Source organism: Rousettus aegyptiacus, unplaced genomic scaffold (assembly GCF_014176215.1).
Source record: "Rousettus aegyptiacus isolate mRouAeg1 unplaced genomic scaffold, mRouAeg1.p scaffold_m13_p_2, whole genome shotgun sequence".
NCBI lineage: Eukaryota > Metazoa > Chordata > Mammalia > Chiroptera > Pteropodidae > Rousettus > Rousettus aegyptiacus.
Window position 1 is genome coordinate 161,664,225 of NW_023416295.1, and position 22,846 is coordinate 161,687,070.

General features: G+C 35.1%; 1 protein-coding gene across 1 annotated transcript in view; it reads right to left on the reverse strand.

The window, feature by feature from the left end:
- Positions 1 to 22,846, reverse strand: part of SLC5A8 (solute carrier family 5 member 8) — a 46,409-nt gene that overhangs the window by 6,722 nt on the left and 16,841 nt on the right. The window contains exons 5-12 of the mRNA XM_016127085.2: positions 22,296 to 22,450; positions 19,596 to 19,736; positions 16,563 to 16,692; positions 13,951 to 14,039; positions 12,976 to 13,088; positions 10,382 to 10,449; positions 3,339 to 3,425; positions 1,196 to 1,401 (exon numbers count right to left, since the gene is read on the reverse strand). Of these exons, the coding sequence (XP_015982571.1) occupies positions 1,196 to 1,401; positions 3,339 to 3,425; positions 10,382 to 10,449; positions 12,976 to 13,088; positions 13,951 to 14,039; positions 16,563 to 16,692; positions 19,596 to 19,736; positions 22,296 to 22,450 (989 nt within the window). The remainder of the gene's footprint in view (positions 1 to 1,195; positions 1,402 to 3,338; positions 3,426 to 10,381; positions 10,450 to 12,975; positions 13,089 to 13,950; positions 14,040 to 16,562; positions 16,693 to 19,595; positions 19,737 to 22,295; positions 22,451 to 22,846) is intronic.

Here is a 22,846-nt window from a genome sequence, read left to right on the forward strand (position 1 = left end):
CCAGGACATGAATCACTAATTATAAGGGTCACATTCCTTCTCTCAGGATTGTGTTCATTTTAAGAAGGAGATACCATGTCTTGACCCAAAGAGAATGATTCTCTAATGCTTTCGTTCTAGGAAAGCTGAAACCAGGGCAATAGTTTGGCATCAGTGGCCTCCACTTTGCATTGCTTGGACACATCCATAGCATTTATGCCTAAAGGCTGGGCATTTACACAACTAACCTTTGAACAACACTGGAGTTTAGGGCACTTACCCCCTGCACAGTTGAAACTCTGCACATAATGTTGATTCTCCCCAAAACTTAACTACAAATAGCCTACTGTTGGCCAGAAGCTTTACCAATAATATAAACAGTTAATGAACACATATTTGGTATGTTATATGTATTCTATACTGTATTCTTACAATAAACTACAGAAAAGAAAGTTAGTAAGAAAGTCATAAGGAAGAGAACACATATTTACAGTATTGTACATATTCATTGAAAAAAAATCCACATATAAGTGAACCTGAACAGTTCAAATTAGTGTTGTTCAAGGGTTAACTGTATACCCACTAAACAAGGCTTGTCCTCACATCTACTATACAACAGAACACTCTTCCACCAACAGGTCTTCATCATTTCATTTAATCAGACAACATCAGTATTGAGAAGCCCAAAAGTGTACTGTATACTGAACACTCTTGGAGGAAGATCACAGCTGCAACTCATTGCTAGTGCTCTAAAGATTTAGAGTCTTTGAAACTGAACAAATAGCCATTTCCAACATATTTAGATAATTGTAGCTTTTAGTCAGTAAAGATTGTACTTCAAAGACTATGTATGCAATGTTTCTTTTATAATTGAGCTTTTCGTTTTAAAGGTTTTTCAGTTGACAAAGACACTTTTTCATTCAACCAGAGCAGGTATTTGCTAGCTTTACTCATAATGGAATTTTTTGGTTGGTACTATTCGAGTAATCTCTGCATCTGTAGGTGAAGCGGAAGTTTCTATTGAGATTAAGAAAATATGGCATTTTTTTTGTTGTTATTTTTAAACAAAATATTATAGCCAAAAAGCCACATGGGCTCTACGCATTTCAGAATTAGGTAAAATCACAGTGTTGCAGGCAAGACAAAAGCAACTAGGATTCTTTACTTGTCACATACATTTTTTAAAAATATGACATTATAAAGCTTAATTCAATACCTTTCAACATTGTTTACTTGAAAAGCACTAGTAGAAAATGGAATTTCTGTGGTTGTCATCCAATTTGACCCGTTGCGTGTGCTATTACAGCCATAGGTTTCAAGGCTTAGTGGCATGGTTCTCTCAGGAGGTGGGGGATAAAGTTGAGCTCCAATTCCAACCCAAAGAGAAATGGCAAATCCAGACAGCAGGCCAGTAAACGCTCCCTGCAAAATAAGAGTGCTTTTAAAGGAAAAATAATACAGCTTGCTTTGAGATGAAAATTAACATTAGAAGGTCAAGCTCAACATGGTCTAAAACAAATGTACCAGCTTTCCTCCTAAAACTATTCCCCCTTGCAAGATCCCTGCCTCTTGTCAAGGGCAGCATGGGCCCCTTTTGCCCAGAGCTATGGGGACTCTGTAATCCCATTCCATTTTTTCATATCCCTATCTAGCCAATCACCAATTCCTGCCTATTTTTCTTTTTCATATGTCTCATATTTTCATTTGTTCCACTCAGTTTCCATGGCCAGCACTCTGTTCTGGTCTCCCTCTCCACACCCAAATAATCACAACAGTCCTGTAGATGACTCCGGGCCAATTGATCCCTCTATTTTTATTTAATCCGTGAACAAATGGCATGCCATATGAGCAATAGACTATGAAGAAGAAAACATACACAATAAATATTTTTGAACAATGGGAGGTTGGAATAGTAGGGTGGCCAGTTTGTGACAGGCCAGATTTGCTTGCTCTCACTATACATGACTTGATCAAGGGTACACAAAATTATAATACCCACGAGGACAAAAACATTCAGTGCTTTCTTCTCCCAGGAGTGTTCTAACCCCATAAATATTCATTGAACAAATAACGGGATGATTTAATGATTTAATGAATGGGAGGGGAAAAAAAGAGGACGGGAAAGGTAATGAGAAGTAAAGGAAGAAAAGGAAGGAAAGAGAGACAGAGGGAAGGAAGGAGGGACGGAGAGACGGTAGGAAGGAGGAAGAGCACGTCAAGGTAAGGCTGAAAAATGTGAATATAGTAAAAAGAGATACTTCCCTTCTTAATAAAAATAATAGCACCTCACTTCCCTGAAAAGGGGCATGCTGGACCTAGTCACCTACAGCGTTTCTGGAGGCAAGTCGTGCAAAAAATAAATGTCAAAAACCAAAAGTCAGTCTTTTTAAAATTTCTCATACAATCAACAAACTTCTATGCACTTCATAACACAAAGCATCTATTCAAAACTTTAACATTCCGAGGTGCACACAAACTACTCTCTTTCTTATAATTACTTTCTATCAAATTAGCTTTTCATATATTTCCCTGAGAATTACTATTAATAATGATGACATAAAGCCCTTATTAGTATCTGCCTACTAATTCCTAATGCATTATGAGGAAAATGAAATTCTAAATGTAGAGTCATAGTTCCATGGTTGTTCTCCATCTGTTGAACCAACCATATACATTATCATTAGTTTTCCCTGAACCTCATCTTATACCAGGACTAAGTAGACTTTCTCCTGACTTTCAGAGAGATCATTTCAATTTCATTTATTCCAAACAAATTTTAATTCTTTGAAGCACAATTATATCTTTGGAGAAGAACAGACATATTCCCTCTTTTGGATACTATTCCCGATATTGATCACCCCTTTGGGGCTAGAACTATGTTATGTTGTTGGAGCTACAGGCTTAAATATCAGGAATAGAAACTTTCCGGCTAAGGTGGTAAAGATCTTATTGCTTCTCTTTGATGTGAACTGGATATTCACAGGTATCCTCAGCTCTACTGCCTTTAACTTTCACATATCTGAGTCTGGCAATCTCCTTCTTTAAACATTAATGAGTGATTTTCAAGAAGGGCAAATAGATAAATGCACAAGAAATGTTGCCTTCAGTTACATTGTGAATATCTGAAATTGCACTATGTTGTTTTGGCAGTTTTCATTTAGCTTCATACATGCAGGGTCACAGTGCATAGTATTTCATTTTACACTCCAGCGAAGTCGATATGAGTAACTTAAGTCATTGAGACAAGTCACTAATAACAGATATCATAGGAACTACATCTTTGCAACTGAGAAAAAATTATAGAGCTGCTACTGTATTTGGGAAAGAAAGCTTTATACATATTCATTCTTTATACTTACAGCTGCGTTGGAGAAGGGAATCAAAATGCCCAAAGCAAACAAGCCCAGAAGTGGTCCACCAACTATGCCAAATATGCTGATTGCTGCCTATGAAAATGATAAAAAGTCAGCGATTAGGTATTTCAAATACAAAGTTAAAATGTTTCAAATTAATCAGGATAAGGATTTAATGTGTTCAACCTTCTAAAAAGCATGGCAGCCTTGTCTTTGGCAAAGAGATCATTAGAACTTGGAAGCTTCTGCTTCTTAGTCTGAAGTATCTATATGTTCTCTTGGGTACCCTCAATAAGGGAAGCAAAATGTAAAGAAGGTGGAGAATCATGAGACAATGGGAGCCGTTCTATAAATGCATCAGTCAATAGTGACGCTACTCCTCCCAGCCTTCTTCTTGTAGAAGTTAATAACCACATCGCTTCTTTGTACTTTGATAGTCTCAAAATCCTCCTCAAAACGAGACTGTAATGAGTACTGGTAAGTGATAACAGATGGCAAAGAAACCCAATGCCATCCTTGGTTCCCTAAGTGTGGATCTAAAATGAAAAATGTGATTTAAAAAAAAAAAAAGATTGATCGAATCATGTAGAAAGAGATGTAAAACATAATTGACTAATTTTAACCTTCGATGTACAAATGCCAAAATCATGACAGAGAAAAAAAATTCACAATGTGAAGAATGGAGAAATACAAATAGCTAAAACTTTCAAGAAGTTTGTATTCCAAAAAATCAAATAGCTAGTTTTTAAGAGTGGACAGAACCATAAAATAAGGATCAGGAACACATTAATTTGTCCACAAAAGAAAAGCCTACCTTATGGACTAGGGAAGGAAAGTGAATATTGGTAACAGAGAATGTGTTTGAGGAGGATGTGGACTTGGGATAAGATATTAACGGAGTTAGTTCACAACTTCTCTCAAAGCAGAGTCCAGGAGGAAGAACGACAGACTTCAATGCAAAATGTGAAAGAAGTCATATGGCCTATGAGCAAGCTGCGACAGTGTGATCTATGAGCCAGTTTTGGAGATATAGGGAATATGCCCCCAAAAAATACCTGTCAAAGAAATAAGACCTTGGTTAGAGATGAAGCCAAGAAGAACTGCCTTGGACCTATGATGACTGTCCTAGAATATTTTACTGTACACACTCAGGCCAGAGCTGACACAGGAAAAAAAGTAATCAACTGCAATAAGAGCTATAAGTAATAATGCAGATTAAGGCTGAAAGCACACTCAGTGGAGTTTTACCGATTATGGTTTAGGTGTGCTGGATAAGCTCAGAGCTTCTAGACCTAATTTACTCATATAATCACACAGAGATCAAACTATAGGCATATGTAGAAGATATCTGTGGGTTTGGTTTCAGATCACTGCAATAAAGTGACTATCACAGAAAAGCAGGTCGCACAAATTTTTTTGTTTATTGCTGCATATAAAAGTTATGTCTACCCTATACTGTACAGTCTATCAAGCTGCAATAGCATTCCATCTAAAAACAATGTTCATACCTTAATTTAAACAATGCTTTCTTGCTAAAAAATATTAACCTCCATTGGAGCCTTCAGCAAGTTGTAATCTTTTTGCTGGTAGAGAGTCTTGCCTCAGTGTTGGTGGCTACTGCTTATCAGGGTGGTGGTTGCTGAAGGCTGAGGTGGCAATGACAATATTTAAAAATAAGACAATAGTGAAGTCTGCCATGTCATTGGCTCTTCCTTTCATGAACGATTTCTCTGTAGCATGCAATGCTATTCAATAGCATTTTACCCAGAGCAGAACTTCATTCAAAATTGGAGTCGATCCTCTCAAACCTTGCTGCTGCTTTATCAACTAAGTCGGTGTAATATTCTAAATCCTTTGTTGCCATTTCAAGTCTCTACAGCATTTTAACCTGAAGCAGATTACATCTCAAGAAACTACTTTTTTTTTTTTTGCTCATTCATAAGAAGCAACTCCTCATCCATTATTTGTATCATGAGATTGCAGCAATTTAGTCACATCTTCAGGCTCCACTGAAGTCTTGAACCCTTCAAAGTCATCCATAAGGGTTGGTATCAACCTCTTCCCATGAATCACGAATGCTTTTAATGACATCTAGAGTGGTGAATACTTTTCACAAGGTTTTCAATTAACTTTGCCTGAATCCATCAAAGGAATCACTATGTCCATTATAGCCTTACGAAATGTTATTTCTTAAATCTGAAGGCCTGAAAATTGAAACTACTCCTTGACCCATATGCTACAGAATGGATGTTGTGTTAGCAGGTATGAACACAACATTAATCCTGCACATCTCCATCAGAGCTCTGGGGTGGCCAGGTGCATTGTCAATGAGCAGTAACATCTGAAAGGAATCTCTTTTTCTAAGCAGTGATCTCATCTCAACAGTGGGCTTAAAATATTCAGATACCATGTTGTAAACAAATGTGCTGTCATCCAGGCTTTGTTGTTCCATTTGTATAGCACAGGCAGAGTAGACTTAGCATAATTCTTAAGAGCCCTAGGATTTTTGGAAGGGTAAATGAACACTGGCTTCAATTTAAAGTCACCAGCTGCATTTTCCTCTAACGAGAGTCAGCCTGTCTTTGAAGCTTTGAAGCCAGGCACTGACTTCTCTCTAGCCATCTATCTCTTCTATTATATTGGCATCTCTATCCATATAAGGCTGTATTATCTACATTGAAAATCTGTTGTTTAGTGTAGCCACCTTTATTACTTATTTTAGCTAGATCATCTGGATAACTTAATAAAGCTTCTACATCAACACTTGCTGCTTCTCACAACTTCTATGCTTTGGAGAAGGCATCTTTCCTTAAACCTCATAAACGAAACTGTGCTAGCTTCAAACTTTTCTTCTGCAGCTTTCTTACCTCTCTCAGCCTTCACAGAAATGAAGAGAGTTAGGGCCTTGCTCTGGATTAGGCTTTGACTTAAGGGAATGTTGTGGCTGGTTTGATCTTCTCTCCAGACCGCTAAAAGCTTTCCCATATCAGCATATCATGTGCTCAGTGGAGTAGCACTTTTAATTATCTTTGAAAATTTTTCCTTTGCATTCAAAACTTGTCTAGCTGCCTGGTGCCAGAGGCCTACCTTTCAGCCTATCTCATCTTTCCATGTGCCTTCCTCACTAAGCTTAATCTTCTCTAGTTTTTGATAGAAAGTGAGAAATGTATAACTCTTCCTTTCACTTGAACACACAGAGGCCGTTGCAGGGTTAGTAACTGGCCTAATTTCAACATTGTTGTGTCTCAGGGAATAGGGAGGGCCGAGGAGAGGGATAGAGATGAGAGGACTTCTGGTCAGTGGAGCAGTCAGAACACACACATTTATTGATTACATTTTCAGTCTTATATGGGTGCATTTCATGGCTCCCCAAAAGAACAATTGCAATAGTAATATCGAAGATCACTGATCACAGATCACTATAACAAATATAATAATAATGAAAAAGTTTGAACTATTATGAGAATTACCAAAATGTAATACGAAGATACAAGTGAGCAAATGCCGTTGAAAACTATGGTGAAGATAGATTTGCTTGAATTAAAATTACACAAAATGTCTTTTCTGACCACACCGAGATGAAACTAGAAATCCTAGCAGAAAGATTAAAAAAAAAAAAAAAAAAACCAGAAAAATCTCCAAACACTTGGAAACTAAATCACATACTTCTATGTAATCCATCTCAAAGAAAAATATATCTCAAAGTAAATTTGAAAATACAAATGAAAAAGAAAATACAAAATATTAAAAGTTGCGGGACGTAGCTAAACAGTGTTGAGAAGAAACTTTCTAACAATAAGTGCACACATTATTAAAAAAGAAAAAACTCTCAAATCAATAATCTAAGGCTCTAGTTCAAGAGAAAAATAACACAAGGCAATCAGAAAGAAGAAAATAATAAAAATGAGTAAAATTCAATACTTGAAAACAGAAAATCAATACAGAAAATTAATGAAATAAGGAGCTAGTTCTTTGAAAGTATCAATTAAATTGACATACCTCTAGAAAGACTTTAAAAACAGAGAGAGAAAAGTCAAAATTACCAATATTAGAAATAAAACAGGGTCTATCACTACAGATTCTGCAGACATGAAAAGGATCATTAAGGAATGAAAGACTCTCTACAAATAAATTTGGTAACTTAGATGAAATGGACCAATTTCTTGAAAACACAAACTACCACAATTCACCCATTATTTAACAGATAATTTGAACAGCCCTATAACAATTAAGGAAATTGAATTCATATTTTTAAAACACCCAAAAAAGAAATCTCTAGGTTTAGATGGTTTCACTAGAGAATTCTACCAAATGTTTAAAGAATACTTAATACCAATTTTACATAATATCTTCCAGAAAATAAAAAAGAATTCTTTCCAACTTATATTATGAAGCTAGTATGACACTGATACCAAAACCAGATAAAGATAATAGAAACACACACACACACCACAAAAAATGAAAAGCAGAAAAATCTCTACAGATTAATATTTTTCATGAATATAAATGTAACAATCCTTAACAAAGTATTAGTAAATAGAATTCATTAATATATAAAAATAATTATACAACATGACCAAGTGAAGTTGATTCCAGGTATGCAAAGCTAGTTCAATATCTGAAAAATCAATCAATGTAATCTACCATATCAACAGGCTAAAGAAGAAAATCATATGATTAGATCAATCGATACAGAAAAATATGACAAAATTCAATGCTCATTCATAATAAAAACTCTCAGAAAAATAGAAATAGAGGGAAATTTCCTTAACTTAGTAAAGAGCATCTACAAAGCACCTACAGCTAACATTATATTTAAGAATTCTTCACTTAGTTTGGGGAAGGAGGGACGGGTGTCCACTTTCACTACTCTTATTCAACATGATGTGGAAGTTGAAGCCAGTGAAATAAGAAAATAAATTGTATACATATGAATTGAAAGGAAGAAATAAAACTGTCCCTGTTTGAAGATGACATTATCCATGTGGAAAATCCCAAGTACTAATAAGTAAATTCAGCAAGGTCACAGGATATAAGATAAATATACAAAAGTCAATTTTATTTCTATATATTAATGAACACATAGACATAGGCATCAACATTAAAAATATGATACCATTTACAATCACTCAAAAAATAAAATATTTAGGTGTAAATCAAACTAATAGAACTTGTATAATTAAAATTACAAAATGGTGATGAAAAAAATCAGAGAAGATACAAATAAATGGAAAGATATACTATGCTTATGAACTGAAAGGTTCAACATAGTAAAGAATCAATTCTCCCCAAATCAATACACAAGTTAAATGTAATCCTACAAAATTTTATGATTATTTTTAGATATACAGAAGATTATTCTTAACTTTATGTGGAAATGGAAGGGAACTAGAATGTCTAAAACAATTCTGAAAAATAAGGTTAAAGTGGAAGGACTCAGTTTTCCTGATTTCAAGATATTAGAAAACGGTAGTAATCAAGGCTGTAGTATTGCCAGAGGAATGGACACATAGATCTATGGAAAAGAATATACAAACCAGAAATAGGCGCACGTAAATATGTCCAAATGATTTTTGACAAAGGTGCAATGGCAATTTAATGAAAGAGACAGCCTTTTCAACAAGTGGTGGTGAAGTCGACATCCATAGGGAGAGGGAGGAAAAAGAATGTCAACCTAAGTATCATACTTTACACAGAAATTGACTCTAACTGGATCATGGATATAAATATAAAATGTAAAACTCTAAAACTTTTAGAAAAGTAACATAGGAGAAAATCTTCAATATTTTCAAGGCAAAGAGTTCTTAGAATTGACATCAAAAGCATGATCCATAAGAAGACAACTTGATAAACTGGACTTATTCAAAATAAACTTTTGCTCAGTAAAAGACAATTAAGAGGATAAAAAGACAAGCTACAGAGTGAGAAAATATCTGTAAACTACAAAGAGCTATTATCTAGAATATATAATACTCAAAACTCAACAGTAAAAAAGCAAACAATTCAATCAGAACATGGGCAAAAGATACGAAGAGTCATTTTAGGAAAGAACAGATACAGTTGGTAAATAAATGAACAAATGTTTGACTACATTAACCATCAGGGAAATGCAAATTAAAACCACAATGAGATATCATTCTACATCTATCAGAATGGCTAAAATAAAAAATAGTGACCCTACTAAATGCTGGAAAGAAAGTGAAGAAACTGGACCATTCATAGATGCTAACAGTGCAAAATGATGCAGTCACTCTGGAAAATAGTTTGTCAGTTTCCTTTAAAAGTAAATGTGCAACCACCACTCAGCAATTGTGCCTTTGGCCATTTATTCCAAAGAAATGAAGACTTAAGTTCACACAAAAACCCATACATGAACGTTGGCAGCAAATTCATTCATAATAGCACAAAACCAGAAGCAACCCACATGTCCTTTCAACAGGTAAATGGTTTAAACACATCCATACCAGAGAATACTATCCAACAATAAAAAGGAACCGTCAATAAAAAGGAACCAACTGTTGATACATACAATGACCTGGATAAATTCCAGAGAATTATGCTGAATGAAAAAAGCCAATCTCAAAAGGTTACATACCATATGCTTCCATTCTTGATAAAGTTATAGAAATGGAGAACAAATTAGTGGTTGTTGTCAGGGGTTAGAAGGAAGTAGGGACAGGAGGGAAGTAGGTGTGACTATAAAAGGGCGGTATGAGGGATTCTGGTGGCGATGGAAATGTTCCATCTCTGGACTGTATCAATGTCAATATCCTGGTTGTGGTATTGTACTATTGTTTTGCAAGATGTTATCATTGAAGGAAACCAGGTACAGCGTATAGAAGATCTCTGTATTATTTCTTACAACTACATGTAAATCCATAGTTATCTCCAAATAGAAAGTTAAAAGAACTTTTAAGCATTTAGTCACTCTGTTCTTTTATATGTCTATGTGTCAGCATATATAAAGAGAAGTCTGGAGTGATGGTCACATGAATATTAAAAAAAAAAATTAGTGATTATGACTCAAAGCTTTAAGGGTCCACTCTCACCTGCAACAAACCTCCCATTAGTGATGCGAGTGCAGCCATTCCAATACACAGGACTCCAAACAATACACCTAGATGGACAATGAAAAAGCCAGTGTAAAATCCAGACCCAGAGGATTAGAATTCTCAATAGAATAAGCTACCGCACCTTTGATTCAAAATGCGTAAAATAACTGTGGTGAAGAATGATCATACACATCAGAGCCAGCAAAAAAGGAAGGGGGTGTTTTCCTACAGGGTCAGCAGTGTGTAAAGAAGAAAGAAAACCATGACATTGTGTCCAGGAATTAATAACATTAGGTTATATAAGTTAAAAAAAAATCCTTAGAATTAACTACATGGATTTTTTTTTTTATGGTGACATTGGTTAATGAAATCCAATAAGTTTCAGCTGTACACTTTAACAGTAAGGCATATATATATATATATATTTACACTGTGTGTTCAGAATTAACTATAGGGATTTTAATGCTAAGAACTATTATGTTATTAATCCAATCATCCATCAACATTTTTTTTCATAAAAGAAAGCTCAGGTCTCTGTTTTCAGTTTGACAAAAAGAAGATACGATTCAGCTCTGCTATATACAACATGGTAGGGGAAGGGGGTAATAAATATCGGGAACTAGAGTCGTCTGACTTTAAGTGTTCATTTCCCCTGGGAAGTGGCAATCCACACCAAGGTGTGTTTTAGGACCTTTAGCCTTCTCATAATCTCCACTAACAGCCCTAAGCCTTTCTCGTTAAACGAGCAAAGAAAGTTAGCTTTTAGACAAGTATTACATTCTCCCTTGTACTGAGTTGTTTTTCCCAAACTCATTGATAAATATCCTCAAGTCACCACTGGTGGTCAGATTATTGGATATTTTTGTTTGTTTTTTGTCTTTCAGTATTTTCCAGATTTTCTCCAAGCACACGTTTTAGTATTTAAATTATAAGAAAATTTACCTCCCTACACATTTTATTTTTAAAGGCTTCCATTCAGCAAAAAACCACCAGAAGTCAGTCAATATAATTTCCCACACTTAAAATTCAAAATATAGAAAAAATAGATATTTGCTCATCATAAAATTAGTGCATTCCTTATATTATGTTATCTTACTTACACTAACCCTAACACCATTATTAAATATATTGAGTAAATAATCTTATTCCATCTAAATGGAAAACCTGATATTAATTTTTTACAAAGAGCTCTTATTGCAACAATTTTTTATGCCTCTGGATCCTAATATAAATAGTGTTTCCAACATGTTTAGCTTGGTTCTTCTCCATTTCACAGCTTATGAATAGTCACCACTGTGACTCTGATATTCAAAGTCATTAGAAATACAGTCAAATCATCTGCCATGTTCTTCTCTATGATGTTCTTACTGTAAATATCTCAAAATAATAACTGAATATAAATTTCATTAATTATCAGCAGTATCATTCTTTGAGCACTAGTCAGTGCCTCTTGTTTTATATGAATTATCTCTAAATTTCATAGCATCCCTGCAAGGTGAAGTTTTTTCCCCTATTCCCCTATAAAAAAAACAGAGGCACAAATAGGCTTTTGGGTTTACTCAAGCCTAATAGCAAGCAAACTGATGAAGCAAGATTGGGTTTGACTGGCTTCAAATACTTGTATTCATACCACTAAACCACCCAGCTTCAATAATCCTGTAATGAGCTAGTCTTAATACTCTTCGGAAATCACTATGTCATTCTGAAATTATGTTCCAGGATTAAAGCTGGGTACATAATAAAATGATGCAATACTACTTAAATTTAGGAGATAATAAAGAATATAAATTATTTATTGTAGGCTAGGCAATTAAATATAGAATTATGACTCAAAACAGTATTATTTACAATTTTTTTGACAGTCTATTAGTGTCATTGTGCTGAAGTTAAAAATTCTTTTTAAAAAAATTTGCCTAGTCATTCATTCTAAAACATGTATACCTACGAGGTCAAAATAAGGAAATATACTGGGCAGATTTCTTTGAGTCAGATATCATATTTGGGACATTTGGGAACTAGAGGCCTTTAAAAATTTACATTCAAGTTGATTTTTAACCCCTAATAAATAAAGTTCTATAATCTAAGAATAGAAGTTGAGCATTCTTTGCCCAATTTTATGGGTGATCTCCAGTACAATCAATTTGGGTTAAAAAGTATAGTGCTCTGTTTCTTTATTTTCAATTCAGACATGCAGACTATTACCTTAAAATGACAGCTCCTTCTTAGGTAATATAGAAAAAGTGTGGCCCTTGATACCAAACTAAGACTATTTATGAAAATCATGGTCTAAAGTTGAAAAGGAAAAGGATTGAATTTTTTTCTGTGGTTAAGAATTTTAACGGTTTCAGGTTAGGAAGAAGATAGGAAAGGAGAGCCAAATAAGATCCCTGGAAATTGCTCTTCGTGGTCTCTGACAATTAACTGTTTGACATGCCTCCCAAATCTTGACGGCCAACATGTCGTAGGCACGCATGTGTCTCTATATTTACACTCAGAGGTTCTTATTTTGTATATTCTATGGAAAAGAATTTCTGGTATCTCTAAAAATCATCTCCCAGATCTGAAATGGAATTGTGGACATGAAAACTTACTAATTCCTTGGGAAATCCAAGAGAGACATCTTTCTGAAAGACATCTGAAGTTAGGTTTGACTAGATCTTCCACAGTTACTGCTGCTAAGGCATTAATACTGGAGGACACTGTGCTGTAAGGGAAAACACAACTTTTGGTTTATAATATTTTAACTTTAATAATACTTTAAGTGGGAATAATAAATGGAAAAACAAATTATAACTTCTGAAATATAACCATAGTTCTACTATATTATCTTTAATGATCACAGCATCCTCTTTCCGGAAGCTGTTATCCAAGAATGATTCATGCAGCATCCAGAGGCTTAGTAGTGGGAAAGGATAATGTAATGTTGCTTCCATTTTGCAATTACTTCTCAGAGTCTATGGAAAGAATCTGCATAGATTATATAGTATTATCAATATGATAACTTCAAAACATATTTTCCTTTTTGCATAGAAAGGATTGTCATAATAACTCCTCACTAACATATGCAATAAATATTAATTTCCTGGTTCCTCATTATCATATGCTGTACTTAATAATAAGAATTCCTTGGAGCGAACATAGAAAGAAAATACAATGAATAAGTTCAAACACAAAACCGGATTCTTTGGACAATATATATGTAAATAGGAGGTTTTAATTCTAATTTTCCATTTGACTATGCTTTAGCCACATGTACATTTAAAGCAAGGCTATAAGGCACTCATTTGAGATAATCAGTGAAAGCTACCATCAACTGACCATCATAACCATGACCCTACAGGATATATTGTAGATAGTAAGGACAAAATTAAAAATGGAGACTGATGATTACAGACTACTAGTCCATAGAGATTAGTGTCAGGCCCAAAGGGATGATACTGGAGAAGATTGCTCCTTTGGGCCATTTGTGCCCATATGTAGAATTCAGCTTTATCCTCCTAAACATCCAAAACCAAAAGAAAAATCTCAACAGGGAAACCATGTATTATCAGTGTCATAGTACATACCTTAACGTTCCACTGTAAGCACAGGCCACAAAAAGTCCAGGAAGTCCTGGATAATCTTGCAGAATGTCCAGAACCAAATAAGGCATGAGCTGAAAAATTCCAAAATTTACTCCTGAGTACTATTTGCTATCAAATAAAATTACCTAATGCCTCATTTATCTTCTGTTCTTCAAGAACTAAAGGAAGCTATGTGACATAACTGAAATTTCTAAATACCTAAAATGAAACTCTTTAACTGAGGACACATAGTAGTTAAGGCTGTAGGCTGTGGATTCAGACAGATGTGGCTTTTGTTACCTAATTTCTCTAACCTCAGTTTCCTCACCTGTAAAATAGATGTAATAACACTAACCTCACAGAGTTGCTACAGAAGTTGAATCAGATAATCTATGTAAAGATCTTAATAAAGGACATATAATATAGTAAATGCTTGATAAAAGGTAGCTATTTATTCTCATTCCTTGAAATAATAAATTAATTTAAAGGAAATATTTTGTATACTTCTCTGCTTAAGTAAGCAGCATTTTCTTAATTTAATCTTACTTGATGACTCAATGTTATCCTTGTGAACTTTAATTACTGCTCAGCACTGAAAGTATAATTATAGCTGAATGAGATATAGTGACAAGTGGAGAGTAACCTTATTAAATTTCTGAAACTTGCTTCTTTTAACAAAGTTCATGAAGCCAACTTACTTTTTGATAAGTTATTTTAAAAAAGTAAATATTAAATAAGAATGGGAAGGTATATGACTTGGGCACCATGTTACACACAAGTCAGCAAATTTGACTTTTAAATCAAAAGAGTCATAAATGGATGATTTTCCAGAAAAATGTCCTCCCATTTGCATTGATATTGATTCCTTCTCCCATCAGCTTCTTTGATTTCATTTACCAGTGGTTTGTTGATGGAATAAGGAAAAACATCTTCCACTGTTGCAAGGGTCTGTGATGAATTATTTTAGCAAAGCTTCCTCTATATTCTTCAAAGCTTACTAACTCTTTATTCACAGAGAAAGAGAATAACTTCTCTCTATATGAGATCAAGACCCAATTTTTCCACACACTCTCTAAGTGATAGGTGCGTGCATGAAAGAAACACTTGAATGGTTTCTATGACAAGGAATCTCAAGGTTAGGAAGTTGTAGAGATTTTTTTTTTTTTTGCTTCAAATAAGAGGAAATATATTAGAAACGTTGTCTTCATAATATAAACTATAGACAATAAAGATTGGCAAAAATCACAAGTCTTCTTGACTAGAGAGAATATAATGGAAGAGTAATTCCATGTTCAGAGTAAACATGATTCTTGTATTCTCTGAGCAAACAGGAAGGACCTGTTTATCAAAAGGAGGGCGTGTGTTAAAATAGGGTTGAGATACATATCTCAAGGATGCTCTCATTTTCTAACCCACAAAGTTGCATTTTTTTCTGGGAATATGTGATGCACTTGCACCAACATAAAATTCAGCCTATCTTCATTCTAATAAGTCCCCTGGGCACTTGACTTTCAGGCAAGTCTTAGAAAATAATGTTGGCAAGAGCTAAGAGAATAAGAACTCAGGCTTTGGAGTCTGGAAATCCTGAGTTTGAATTCTAGCTATACTTCTTGAAAGCTGGTATATGGCACAGAGGTTCAAAGTAGAATTCTGGTGGCAGTCTGCCTGGGTTTGAATCCTGGCAGGTTTACTAGCTGGTACTTAACTTCTCTGTGCCTCAGTCTCCTCATTTTTAAAAGAGAAAATCATAGAACCTACCTCAGAGTATAGCTGTGGGGAATTTTATACAAAGTTGAATTTTATACAAAGCACTTATGATAGTGTCTGGCCCATGGAAAGTATTTAATGAGTGTCTGCAACTATTCTTACTAGCTATGTGATCTGGGCAAGTTATACAACCTCTCCAAGATTCATTCATTTCTTTGTCTATAAAATTAGAATTATAAGATTGTGAGAACTTAAAAAATATAAAGCATGGAAAACACCGTGGCACGGAATCTCATGACATAGTTGCTATTCAACAAATGTTCACTTATTAGGTTAATTTCTTTATCTAAAAACTGGTAAGGGGAATATAGTTAATAATATTGTGATAAGATTGCATGGTGTCAGATGACTATCAGACAGTGTCAGATGACTATTAATGGGGTGATCACCCTGTGAGGTATAAAATGTTTGAGTACCTATATTATATACCTGAAACTAATATAACTAATATAATATTTTATACCAACCATATTTAAATTAAAAGACTGGAAGGTAAACTATTTACAAATGAGCGATGTAACAACACCCACGAAATGTTCTACAGTAATTTGGTTTGTGTACAGTTTTGGTTTTTTAGAACTGTCTTTACATTTCTACTCCTAGCCTTGAACTATTTCTATTTAACACTTGGCTTGAAATTTTTTTCAGGTATTTCAATATCTTAATCTTAGATACAGCGTGCTTCATTCTTACTATATCTATTAAAATAAAATTTTGCCAAATGCTTTATAGAAGTTAAAGATGATTATATAGTACCTATTTACTGTTTCTCTACAAGAACATGAATATTCTTTCCTCCCAACTAATAATGTCATTAATGCACATGTAAGAAAGATACGGAACCGAACCTGGTCTGGTGCAGACACTTTCTTGTCTGTCCAAGGGTCACAGTCATGGTACCTGGAATATAGGGCAAGCCCACAAAGCACTGAGAGGACGAGGATTATCCAGAGTCCCACAAGATTGACGTATAGAGACCTGATGAGGTAAAAGCAAACCAGCAAATGACAATTGGAATTTCCATTCTAGAGATTAGAAAATTTGTTAAAAAATAAATAAATAAATTTTCAGGATTATAGTCAATAAATGCATACTATTTTCTGTTTGTCAAAAATGCTGCTTATTTTATCCTGGCCTACACTTCTACTTATGATATCAACCAAAGATTGTTTGGGAATTCTGAGAATAGATGAGGTTCTCTCATTGAATGAATATGTGCTGGTGGTCAGAGTTCTGTGGGCATTATTAGCTTTATAAAGGTATCTAATTATACTACTTCAGGGCTTCTTGTCATGAAATAACAATTTTAATAGTCAACAGGTCAGTAACTATTACTCGTTTACCTTTTAAAATACAATTACAAACTGCTAAACATAGCATCTATATAGCAACTCATTGAGCATGTTTAAATGTGGTTTGCAATGGCATCCATTAGGCCTGAAAAGCAAACCTTTCTTGGACGGTATCTTCCCAAACAATGTTCATCATCGCAGTACACAGTGCATGCTCCAGTAGAGTGCAAAGGTTTACATAACAGTGCTGGAATCAGACTTGATCATAAATCCTGTCTCTACCTACCATATGTGACCCTGGGCAAGTAATTTTGTCTCTCTGATCCTCAGTTCCTTTATCTCTACCTAGAGATAACAATGTTTACCTCACAGTTATAAGACAAAATGAAATAGTATATATTATATAGCACAGAGCTTGGCATGTAATAAGTACTTGTGAAATGGTAGTTACTGATATTATTAGTATTAATACCACTGAATGCTATGTTGCAATAATTGGTTGAACAGTAAACATTTCCCTTACCAATGTGCCTACATTTTTATCCCAAGTGCTATTGTAGACACTATGATGAGCTTCCCTAAGCTGAAGTCAGGAATTACCCTCCAACCACGCCTCCCTCCCTGGGGCCCCTGAGTCTATTGACTACTGGATTTAGAGGTTTAAAAGTTCAGTCCCCTCACCGTCATTTGGGACAAATCTGAAGAATAATCACAGCTTTAGAGCTCCCCTGAGGCCTCAGTTGAGGCTGCATTATAGTTCACTTTTTCCCTCTGGCCAATCCTGCTTTCTTTCCTTCCTTCTCTTCTATAGGTGGTGATTCCCTAATAGAATCTGGCACACTAACCTTCATCTCAGAGTCTGCTTCCGGGAGAACCCACCCTGCAACAGGTGCCAGCTTTTCCTCTTAACTAAATTTACTGCATGCTTTGCTATTGTCTAAAATTAAGACAAGTAACTGTATCTCGTCTCAAGATCACCAGAAAATATACCCATACTTTCCTGCTCAGACTTTCCCTGCTCTTATATACAAGTTTAATGCTTTACCATAGTTTTATTTGACTTCAGTGCCTTTCAAATAGATCATTTATCAACATTTGATATTGTCCCCAGTCAACTGATGTCAGTAGATCTTGACTTTTGGGCTGGGATTCATTCTTCCCAGGGAGACAGTATTAGACAGCCGAGAAAATGTTCCCCCTGAGCCCAAGGGAATCTGCCTTGTTAAGGAGATCCATAGGGCTATTCTGAAGGAAATTATTTCCCAGCGAAACGAAGAGCGTGTGCACAATTATTCTGGGAAAGGCATCAGCTCTGGCATAGCTTTAAAGTGTGGTGGATTGCTGGATATAAAAATAATTACATTCCTTCAAAGTTTCTTAAAATAAAAAACTCTTAAGCTCACCTTTAGGAGATTTGGTATCCTGTTACTGTACTCATATTCATACGGGTCTTTCATTTGTGGAATTTTCCAAGGAGAGATATGTCCAAACCAATTTACTCTCAAGAGATTGAGTTCCAACATGTGGCATTACAATATTTTCATGTTTTCCTTTAAATGGAAACAGAATTGCCACTTCTACTGCTCCAACCACTCTGTTACTCTTAATCGATTTGATTTAGAGTTTTTGAGCCTCTAAATGCATGTGAGCCAAGCCAGCCTTATTTACCAGCATGGGGATTGGTGGTCATCAATCTGAAGCCTCCTGAGAAAGAACCAGCCATCGTTCACACTCTTTGCTCAATCCAAGATGGGCTTGAGAGTTCCTTGACTATGTCATCCTTCTGACCTCTGCTTTGTCCAAATTACTCTGTCTATCTGAAATACTCTTCTACTCTTCTCCACCTGCCCACATGTGATCCTTTGTTAGGATCTGCTTGGTTGACAGGAGTCTCTCAACCAAAATTCACACCTCGTGATTTGATTTGGAAAGAGAAATTCACACTTGCTGGACCCCTACCATGCATGTGCTGAACTCTGTATTTTACAATACCTCCCATGAAATATAGAATATTTCTTCTGTTCATTTCACAAGTTAGAAACTGAAGTTTTGGTAGTCTAAGTAACTTGCCAGGGTCACTCACATAGCAAGTGTTAGAGCAGGGTTCTAAACCTGTGACTGAGTTTGAAAGTAAAATACACCAGCACATCCAGCGTATAATGCTCTGGAACATATCCTCTAGTGTTATATTGCTTCATGAAACTGTTATACCTTTCTAGTGTTATTTCACTTTTCATATACTTGCATGTGTTTTCCTAATTTGATGCTGAGATACTTCATGATAAGAGCCATATAATTATTATTTTCTTTCCCTGTAATTCCTTATACAAATAGATGCATGATAAATGCCTATTTATTTGATAAGACTTGTTTTACTTAATAATTGATATAATTTTTTAAATGTCTGATTTAAAACATACCGTATGACTTTGCTCTACTTGATCCTTTTTGTAAGTAAGCATATCATTTATCTCTGGGAACTTCATTTAAAACAAGAGACTTACACTTGAGCAAAGCTTGATTTATGAAAGAGTTTCCGTAAAGACAACTAAAGGTTATTAATGATACCTATAGCATAGCTTGGCTTACAGTTTTGCCTGGAACCTGCTTTTGCAGGCAATATATCTCTGCACTTGGGACTGGTTGACACCATATATGCTGGTCCATGTGAAGGTCCCTCCAATAATAATTGTCCAGAATGTGTGTCTTTGCAAAGGGTTCGGATCAAAACTAAATGAAAACAAACAGAAAACAAATCTGAACTCTTGGCAGAAAACACTCCAGGAATTCCCCTAGGGTATTTTTTGGAAGCAAGCAATATATACCTACATAACTATATACATATACATAAATATGTTCAAATTTATTAATTAATTATACAAGGTAGAAATATTCCTAACTTAAATTCATAGTTAAATAAAATTGACATTTTCAGAGATTTGGGAATCCTGGATGGGACTAGGGGAGATTGAATGCTCTCATCATTCTGGGCATTTATATAAAATTGTTCTCCCATGACCATAGGAAATAATTTAAATAAGATTGCCATGCTGTAATCAGAGAAGAGCGTGAAGCTGAAAAAAAGAGAAAAAAAAGGAAGTTTCATTGGCACACCAGAGCAACAGATATGGTACTGAAATGAACACAAAACTGACATATTTTGTGTATATAATTCCTCTCCTAGCACATGTATATTCATAATCCTAATTTATATTCAAGCTTAAGAATTCAATCAATTATATAATTCTAAAACTACCGTGTTTTAAAACTACCACGCCATTCTAATTGTGCTTTCTTAAAATGCTGTGGTCACAAGCTAAAAACTAACAGTTCGAAGTCCTAAATATTGTGACAAAGAAAGCTAGAAAGCTCAAATTCCACATTCAATACATCTTTTAACCTTTCTTAATGTATCACCTTGGAAGGAATGATTCTGTTCATTTCTGATGCATATAACATAAGCTTGAAAAATTAACTTTTGTTGAACCTTTCTGAACATTATGAAATTCTGCAAATCCACTCCAAATCTTATATTTGAGATCAATTGAGTAAAACATTCCAAATTTATGTATATTCCGGCAGTCCTATGGAAAGATGAGAGCCCTTACTCCATTCCGTAACATTTATTATCAAAGTCTATGAGCTTTAAAGGTATTGATCCTTTCTCCCATATAAAAAGTAGCTACTATATTAGCTAACGGAAGTCAAAAACCAAAAGGATTCAACGAGCTAATACAAGGGAAGTAATACAAGATTCAGAACACCAAATTCAGTGGTTTTAGACCACACAGATTACACACACCAACTACGGACTATACAGAAAATAACACCACAAAATCCTTCTCTAAGTTTACCTCAGCCAGAGCAGATCTTTTGCCCACAATATTCTTCAAACATATCTGAATAACAAGGAATATACAAAAGACTTTTCATTATCACTTAATTGGTTGGCAAAGTAAAGGTTATAAAAATGTCTAATCTTTTACTTTTTAGACTCTCTGATTGATGTATAAGTTGCCACTTCAACATGTGTATCTTTTGTATAAAGTGACAGTTAACTTGTGGGAAAAAAACTGATTAGTTCCACATCCTCTCCCCTTGAGCTAGCCTAGTAGGAAGAGATTTGGGAGTAATCAAGGTCTCCTGAATGGCCATTGGTTGTTTCTGCTCAGTATCCATTCCTCCCTCATCCGATAGCAGCAGCCTAGCTTTGCTCTGGGAGTACTGCCATTTCTCCACTAAATAGTCCAAACAGCTGTCAGTCAAAACGTCCTGCTCTGCCCTAGCTAAGGAATGGAATCGCGGCCAAACGGGGCCAATTGCAGGCTCTCCTCCTTGAATCTAACCCTTGTGGCAAAAGAAAAAATATATACTGAAAATAGTTGAAGGTGATTCTCTGTAATACATTCCTGCAAATTAACACAATGACCCTGTTCAATTTATGAAAAGCTCTTCTCAAACATTAGTGCTTCTTTTTAGAAGGCCAGAAGAGATGCACCAAGAGTAAAATGATTCTTCTTTCTTCTTGCCGATAATCTCAGATTGCTCATCTAAAAAGAGGGATTCTTAAAGGAAAAATAAGCTGATCCACATCAAAAGGAGCACCTCTCCACACTGAACATGATGCATATGAATGATGCTAATGACTCAAAAGATAAAGTGTTTTAAATATTCTTTTAATTTGTGTGGCATATTTGTGGTAAAATGTCAGGTTTCTCCATTAGCCTTTCTTTAGGAAAACTAAACAGCTGTGTAAGACATGTTATATCATGACTATATTGACATTTGAGGCATCAGCCATAATAATAATAATAATAATAATAATAATAATAATAATAATAATGTAGTAATATATTGCCAGGGCAATATCAAAGAGATATTCAAAAATAGAACTGTTTGAAACAAAGAACTTTCAAGATGGAATCGTTGTCTTTTGGAGGTTTTCTCTTAAGAAGTTTCCTTCTTTTATCTTGCCACTATCACTTTCCTTATTACCACACCCCACCCTTCCACCTCTTTCAAACTCTTATACGTAGAAGAAAATACTGTTTTGCTACCAATCCCTGCCCAGGAGGAAGCACTATCCAAAACTAAGTACCATCTGGCTGTTTTAACCCCTAACTGACCTAGTGAAAACTTTACATGTTTACTTGCCAGCTTCAAATTTCTGTACTTAGTGGTTTGTTTGTTTTGTAACATAAACTTGCTGTTTCAATAAAGAAATTATTTTTACACACAAAAAAACCCAAAAGCAATGTTCTATTAACCACGAGGTAAATAGAAACTTACTTCCAGAAGTTTAATCTTCCACCTTTATAGGCATCATTTAGAATAGTGTTGACTCCACCTTGAGCCACTGAAGCTCTTATAAACACAGACAAAAATCCAGCGATCATGATCCCGACTTGAAAAACATCTGTCCAGACAACTGCTTTAAGGCCACCCTTTGAGGGCAAAGAGTATTCAGGTTAATACTTCTATCAGACATTATTAAGCATCTACATGCTTACATATTACGCTTGACAAAGTTAATAAATACATGGATTTGGGCCAAGAAGTACATCGAAGGGAGGTAGTCGGGTTGGGAGAGCCTTAAAGAGGTGGTATTTAAGCTGAACCTTCAAACATAAGAGAGGCAAAGAAGGAAGGTTCTCCCAGAAGAAAAACAGCATAGGAGAAAGCACAGATGGGTCAAAGTACATGAAGTACATGACCTGTTCAGTGTGGCCAGCTATATATATTTTGGAGTAGGTGGGGTAGTATGGAGACATTCTTGGGAAGAAACTTAAGAATCAAATTTTGAACAGCAGTATCATAGATTTTATCCCATAGGCAGGGCT